The sequence below is a fragment of the Gavialis gangeticus genome, unplaced genomic scaffold (genome assembly GCF_001723915.1).
Source record: "Gavialis gangeticus isolate Ggan-Ray unplaced genomic scaffold, GavGan_comp1, whole genome shotgun sequence".
Classification (NCBI taxonomy): Eukaryota; Metazoa; Chordata; order Crocodylia; family Gavialidae; genus Gavialis; species Gavialis gangeticus.
The window spans coordinates 67543620-67551544 of NW_017729022.1; the positions used below are offsets into that span (position 1 = coordinate 67543620).

Sequence of the window (7925 nt, forward strand, 5' to 3'; positions counted from 1 at the left end):
CTTCTTAGGCTTTTCTTTTTTTAGCATTTTTTTGCAAGAACCAGAGGATCCAGTGTATTTTTAGTAAACACACAGAAAGCTGTGAAACGCTAATGTTCCAGGAAATCTCCAGCATTAGGTTATGGACCTCTTGTGTCATCCTAGCACAGTTCCTATAGACTCGAGCCAACCTCCCACACACATACTCCCATGATATCAGACTTGCACTGTCCCCCATACATGATCTCCAGCAGGAACATCATCTCTGTAGTTTTCTAGCCAAGAGTCCCATGCTATTCCTCTGCGTGAGGCAAGGTTCAGGCTTTGTAAATCACTAGGAATCTGGAGACCAGGAATGGCAGGAAAACCTCGTTTCTTTATTTTCTGATATAAATATTCAGGACTATTTCCTGGTTGCTTCTGATTTAAAATTATAAATGAAAGGGAAAAGTAAGTTCAATGTCTGTACCATGTTTTGCTACAAATTATCAGAGCATATCAATTGGTTTTCTGTCTTGAAAATTAGCAAGAACCCTAGGAGCAAAGCTGCGCATGACCCTTTGGTCTTAGATTTGTGTTCTCACGAATAACAGATACCTTGGGGCTTGCACGTGTGGGAGAGAGGTACGTCAGCTGGCTATGTGAAAGGTTTGTGGGAAGGAAGCCTCCTTCTAGACACCTCAGTCCGTACTTCAGTCTCCCTCTCCCTAATTTTGAATTGCAATTGTGCTCTACTGTCCATGCACTGAGATAACACTTCCTCACACATATTCCTGTTCCCTTTGTGCTCATCGCTCTTTGGCTGGACTCTGACAATGGAAGGTAAAAGTTGAGAACCAGTATGACTTCCAGGACATGGCCAGTGTTGTAGCCATGGCAAAAACCTACGCCACTACCGAGCCGTTCATCGATTCCAAGTACGACATCCGTATCCAGAAAATTGGCAACAATTACAAGGCTTACATGTGAGTGTGTGGTCTCTGCAGCTGGGCTGGGGAAAGAGGGAGACATTTTTACAAGTGATTTTGTTAATATCTGTCTTGGTTAGGAATAGGAGACTGATTTAAGTTCCCTGAAGAACAGGCCTGGCATGCTTTCTCCTCTTCTGCATTCTGATCCCTTTGCCCACAGAGCAGCTTTTGCTAACTCGCTACCCGTGCCTTGTTCCCTGAGTGTAAATCTTCTTCTACCCGTCTTTGATCTCTGCTTTGGGCACTGGCCAGAAGATAAGTTTTACTCCACTATTTATCATTTTGGAGTCTCATTTTCTAAAAGGTCTCAATTCGCCTGATCACTTTGACAAATCCTCCATCTTTCAGCTCCCTCTAGTGGCAACAGTAACCACAGTCTTCCAATGTCAAGTGAAGCATTAAATACAAAGGTGAGGCCAAGTGCTTTGCATAAGCCATGTGCCACCCAAAGAGTCTTCAGCTCTAATCCCCTTGGAAATTATTCATGGCACTGAAGCTAAGTAACAGCTACCATGTTAAGAATAGGCACAGAAGTGGTATGTTGTTACATTATTGTCCTTTATTTGTATGGCCATATTACTTAAAAACCTTGAAGATAAGAACCCAGCAGTACTAGGTGCTATAAAAGCACAGATCAAAAGCCAGTCCCTGCCTGAAAGAATGTACAGTCTAAAACAAGAGATCACAGGTGGCTACACACAGATAGAAGGGGGAGGGTTACATGGCAACAATGAAACCAGCATTGGTTAGCATGACAGGCAGTAGTCTCACTGTGCCAGCTGCTTAACCAGTGTCAAGCTTTTGTAAGCATCACAGAAAGGAGTGTTTGTATGAGGGACTTGAAGGAGAGGAAAGTGAGGTACTGTAGTTCATAGAAGTTTACAAGGGAGCATTTCCCTATAGAATGGTCAGCACAAGAGAAGGCATCCAAGTGACTGAAAATTGAACAAGGGGACAATGAAGGCTGGCATCGTTGACTCTCACCTCTGACGGGCTATTTTCTCAAGTTAAAGTAGTTAGTACAGGCATGCAACATAAATGGTGAGTGGAGACTACAGAGGTTGCTTAGATCAATGCTGAACATTACCTGCTGGGCATGTAACCTCCCTAGCCACAACTCTGGATTGAAGTTCTACACCGTTTTTGGCCTCCATCCTCCCTTAAGAACATGCATTTAAGCCGCAGTTTCTTGTTTGGTTGTGACAAGTGACTGGGGTAAATAGCAATAGGCAGCGCAACAGTGAAGTCAATAAGTATTGCTGGCACATTTATTTATTGTTAACAGAAATTAAAAAGCACTTACCTTAAATTTCGTAGCCTTTGACTTTAATTAAAAATGCAGTTAAGTAAGTAAATGAAACACCAACTGCTTGTAGATAGGAAAAGCCAAATAACCCAGCTGATCCATAAAAACTTGCCCTGGTCAGTAATGGTAAGTACTGGTGTGTCTGTATGGTCTTATTGAAACAATGCCACAAATTGCTTAGGAACAGCCATATTGCTAGTTTTGGATCAGTAATGCATGGAATCATATATTTTGCAACTAGAACTTCTCGAAATTCCTGGCCAGACTCCTAACACAGATGCATTTAAATAAACCAAAGATCTAGGCAAATTCTTTGTGGTCAGGGTTTTATGGCACATATCATTGCTTTGACCCAAGCCAATAGGAGAAAATCAATTTTTAATTTGACTCATGTCTATAATGATATAATTGCCTAGTTTTTCTAGCACTGATGTCTTGGGCAATGCCTGACTCAAATGATTAAAAAACGAGAAGGTTTAAAATGTCTTTTAAAATTCCCTAATCCCAGGGTTCGAATTACAGGGGAGTTGGGGGGGGGGAGGCTGAGCCCCCCCACATAAGAGATGAGAGCCCGCCCTCAAGATTTGAAAATCATAACCTGGGGGGGATCTCTTGTTTTATTAGGGCATCGTGATATTTTTTTTTACAGACTACGCCAAGACTCAAAGTGTCATTCGAACCCTGCCTGATTCTGCCAGTTTGCCTAATCCTGGCTGCACAAATCATTCTCAGCCTCAAAAGCCTAGTTGCTTTGATTACATCTTACTGATCTTACCCACAGTTACCATACACTCATCCAGATAGGGAACAGAAACAATACTACGTGACTAAGCCAAATATTCACACTAATAGCTAATCCCACATGGGAGTACCATTTGCAAGGAATTATTGGTAAATGAAATCTGAAACATATGCCAAGCAGTTATAAATAAATTCATGAAAATCGAAGGCTGTAAGTGAAGAGAGAAAATGGCCACACTCACTGAAAACATTGTTTGCCACAAAAGAGTTCACTTGAATTCATGGAGCCAGTACTGGAAATGTGTTTGGGAGAACCAATCTGAGTTACTTTTCATATGAACTAAAAAGTATCTGGCAATGGAATTTATCCCAGCATCAGACAGAAAACAGATCTAACTGTGGGTTAAACAAGCCCATGTTATGTCAAATGGGAATGCTGAGAGCTCACAGTCACTAGAAATGTGGGCCCTTGAAGGCATGTCAAGTAAGGTATCCAAAATTGCTAGACATTCTGGAAAGCTGTGGCTTTTAAATCAGAGAACTACAGTGTCTATTCTAATGTCAGTCAGAGAGACCGCTTATTTGATCAGACAGCTATGGAGTTTGTCCCAGCATTTTTATACTCCCTCCCACACGCCCACATACACCCCCACACACCCCCACACACACTGCAAATTCCCTTCCTCCTAAGGGAGAACGATGTCCAAAATTCCCTCTAGAATGTGTTTACCAAGAATCCCACTCACTCCTCCCACCCCAGATGTTGCAAATACTTCCTTTTACCCATGACCTAGGAATCAAGTAGAAATTCTCATTGACTTTGATGGAATGACTCCAGTTTTATGCTAACAGTCAACGCTTATTTAGCCCAGGCCTAAAGTAACCCTGACAACGACAGGTAACTAGCCATGGGACATATGTGAACAGAAAAGACTCAACTAATACTTATTTATCCTGGGAAGTAACTGAAAAAATACCAGAAGTTATGTAACACCCTCACTTATAAGGGGGTGATGGGATGTTTGTCCTGTTTATCGATGCTTGCCATCTCTGAGGTTAGTGTTGGACTGTCAGCAGCTTCTGAGAGCCTCACCCAGCAGCACTTGCCAGAGTTGGATTACTACTGCATGCTATGCATGGGGCTACAACTTCTAACCATCCACAAATTGGAGCTAGCGTAGAAAAAAACGGCCCAATTAAGAGGTGATTTCATGCACCGCATAGTTTCATAGTTTCATAGTGCTTAGGGTTGGAAGGGACCTAAGCAGATCATCAGGTCCAACCCCCTGCCCCGGGCAGGAATGGGTGCTGCGGTCATATCACCCCAGCCAAATTAGTTGATTTGCAAATATTGTTTAAAGTGTTTGCATTTGACCTATAAGGCCCCAAAAAGTCTTGGTTCCTTGTACTCAAGAGGCTACCTCTGTACTTGTGTTACCCTTTGCAGTTAAGATCCATGAAGACACCCAAATTATGAGCTCCTGGTGTAAACAGGAGAGGGCTAGTGGCAGGGTCTACTCATTCAGGGGACCTTGGCTCTTAAACACGCTTTCCACCTTAGTTTGCGAAAGGCTTCACTGGGTTCCACGCTGCAAGATTCAACTGCTTTTCCATACTGGGAAGGAAATGAGTTTGATGGAGGCTGTCATATAAAATACAGGCAACCCCTGCTTAATGCCGTTTCGCTATAACGCTCATTTTAAATTGATACCTGATTCCACTTAGCACTCAGCAAGTTTCATTATAACGTTCGCAGTCACCCTCTTGGGTCATTAAAAACACTTGCAGTCACCATCTTGGGTTTTTATTCATAGATTCATTCATAGATTAAGGGTCGGAAGGGACCTAGTAGATCTTCTGGGTCGTCAAAAACTTTTTGGTTTCGCTTAACGCTCATTTCACTTAACACTCGTTTTTTCAGGAACCAATTAAGAGTGCGAAACAAGGGTTGCCTGTATGTGAATGGTTAGGATGAATTTTGAGGAAGTTTCCTATTGGGATGGTCAGAATGTATTTTATATTTGGCTGGAATGTTTGCTTTGTTACATGTAAAGCACCTAGATCATCAGGATAGCGCAAGCAGTCAAAATAGGTAAACCAGTCACTGGAGCAAAATTGTCATCTTTGGAGCTCCCCCAGATGGAATTTCCTTATAAGCCACTATGGTTTCTTATAGACTAGGTCTGTTTAAATTCCATATTCCAAGGATCCCAGTAGCCCAGCATCTTGGTAAATATTGATGGGGATAAGACCAAAGGAAGTGATAACCAATAGTAGGGCATGTAATGATAATATCTACCACTTATACAGAGTGTTCCTCCAAGACACTTCATAACCCATGTACAGAAATAACTTTTCAGTACTAGGCTAGAAGGGAGGCCAAATGACACATTCTGAAGAAATTTTAGGTAGGCAAAATATAATGCCCCCTGTCTTGAATTTAGCTGGTACATAAGTGTTAACATTTTAGTGTCAGGTGATCTGTGATGATGAAAGGTGATTGAAGCCTCTTTTCTCCATCCAGTTGTAAAGGTGATGCAACTGGCAGCATGGTGAAACACTGGGTCTTTACTGGTTCAGAGAAAAGAACACTGCACACTGAATTGTTACACCCACTTTCTCCACTATAAGGCTCTCAAGTACACCATAGAGAAGCCAACGTTGATGGAGGCATCTTATCATGGGCAGATCTAGAATTTTGAAAAGGAGTATGCAGATGGTGAGGTGCATCACCATATATAAAACCATATATATTTTCCCTCAAAATAAACTAGAAGCTTTACTAATATGCTAGGGGACTGGTGCTCTATTATTCAGTTTAAGAGAAGCAAAAACAAATATAACTTAATTTGGAATTAATTAAAAACAATCTGTAGGGCTGTGAAATAGGAGCTTCATTTACCAGGAGCAGCTTACAGACAGCAGAATTGCAGACCAGAAGATAGCTTGATTGGTGGAACATCAAGACCATTGCAAAGGAAAAGGTTGTTAAGAGAATAAAGAATTCTGAAGGGAGCAAGTAGTTATAATAAGCCATGAAGTCAAGTGACTTCCTCAGCACTGCCTAGCTAGAAATGCTGCTGTCATTGCCAGGCAGTTGGTTTTAAATTTTGGGTGGACTAGGAATCAAAGGGGGATGCAGGTGCCCCAGCACACACTCACCCCCCCACTCTTATGTCATAGCATACGAACGTGGCCCAGCTTGCAAGATCTCACAGATTTGCAGCACAAAGTGGTAACACTACCTGCTCTATAACAGGAGTGGGCAAAATGCGGCCCGGGGGCCAGATGCGGCCCGCCAGGCCATTCTATCCAGTCCGTGGGGCCCCTAAAAAATTTAGAAAATTAATATTTATCTGCCCCTGGCTGCCTGTCATGTGGCCCTCAATGGCTTGCCAAAACTCAGTAAGCAGCCCTCCGCCCAAAATAATTCCCTGTCTTTGCTCTATAAGGTCCGCCCTCTACTTAAGTGCAATGAAGTGAATTAACTGGGTACTTGACAGACAAGGGTGAAGACAAGCAGTAATATCTTCTGTTGATATTAAGGGCCAATTACAACAAAATAAACACTTAAACCAGTTTACAGTTCTAAAAAGCTTTGAGAGAGAAGCTGGTGAGTCGATTCCAGAGCAGGTAAAAAAAGGTGTGCCCGGACAGTCTCTCCAGGTCTGGCCACAATTGAAACCAACCTAAAGAAACTTAGTATTTCATATGTGGCTTTTATGCAGCTTTTCAATCACATCTTGGCACACAGAGTTAAACCTCCAGTGGGTATTGTACAGTACAGAGCACAGGGTTAATCATTCCAGAGGCCTTTTTACACACACTTCTGCTTCCCATGGCCTGATGGGTGAAAAAGGAGAGATTTGGTAACGGAGGGCCATTACAGATTTCCCCTCCTGCTGCAGACTCAAGATGCTTCAAACTTTTCAGTTCCTAGCTCTCAGTTTGAGTCTGTCATTTTCCAGGCCCCCAGATTTTCAGGGAGCATTGTGTCTAGGATTTGAAAAGGAAAGTCCTTGTGAAGGCCCCCACCCGATTTCCTAGAAGTGAGGCAGAGAGTCAGAATTGAAAACTACAACTCCCACAGAGTTAGATTTTCACCCTGTGATCGGCTTATTGTTCCCAGGAGAACATCCATCTCTGGAAACTGGAAGGCAAACACGGGGTCGGCCATGCTGGAACAGATCGCTATGACAGAGAGGTAAGGAAGAGGAGGAAGGAGTTCAAAAGAGGAAGAGCAAAACTGATCCTCAACTTGATATTGAAGGTGAATCTTTGGGCCAGTGATTGGGCTGTGGCATCTGAATACTTCTGGGCCCTGCTTAAGAAGGAAAGTCATTACAAAATGGCTGAAGCTGGATGGTGTGGGAGGTAGAATTTCTTCTGTGCAGCAAGAGAGCTCAGCTTTACTGCTAGCAGGTTTAGCTGTATTTAGCGGGTGAATTTGTTGTCCATGTAAGACCCCAGTTTAGCAGCCCATCCCTATTCAGACCATTCAGCAAATGCTTAAATCCTATTCAAGTCAACGAGGCACAAGCACACACTTAAAATTTAGATTATGCTTAAGTGCTTTGCTCAATAGGGATGAACTTAAAGACTTGTTTTAAAACTTTGCCAAACTAGAGTGTACCTGATGAGTTGATACTTGTAGCTACAGCAGGCCATAATGATGGCAAATCCTGCACAAATTTAACTCTTTTACACATGTGCCTACCTCTACCAAAGTGTTCACTTCTAACCTGCTGTTCCTGTCCTGGCTACTACCTAGCTGTTTTGGTGCATCCCTGTGCTCAAGCTGGCCCAGCTTAAAATCTTGCCTTTATGGAGGGAGGCGAGTTGATATGGACAAATAGCCTACAATGACTTCCATGAGGCTACTCATCTGTTTTCATAGTTTCATAGTTTCATAGATTAAGGGTCGGAAG

The 7925-nt window shown here is 42.6% G+C and overlaps 1 protein-coding gene across 1 annotated transcript in view; it reads left to right on the top strand.

Annotated features, from left to right (window-relative positions):
• The window catches only part of SYN3 (synapsin III), a 328068-nt gene that overhangs the window by 296880 nt on the left and 23263 nt on the right, over positions 1–7925 (top strand). The window contains exons 7-8 of the mRNA XM_019515812.1: positions 802–944; positions 7127–7201. Of these exons, the coding sequence (XP_019371357.1) occupies positions 802–944; positions 7127–7201 (218 nt within the window). The remainder of the gene's footprint in view (positions 1–801; positions 945–7126; positions 7202–7925) is intronic.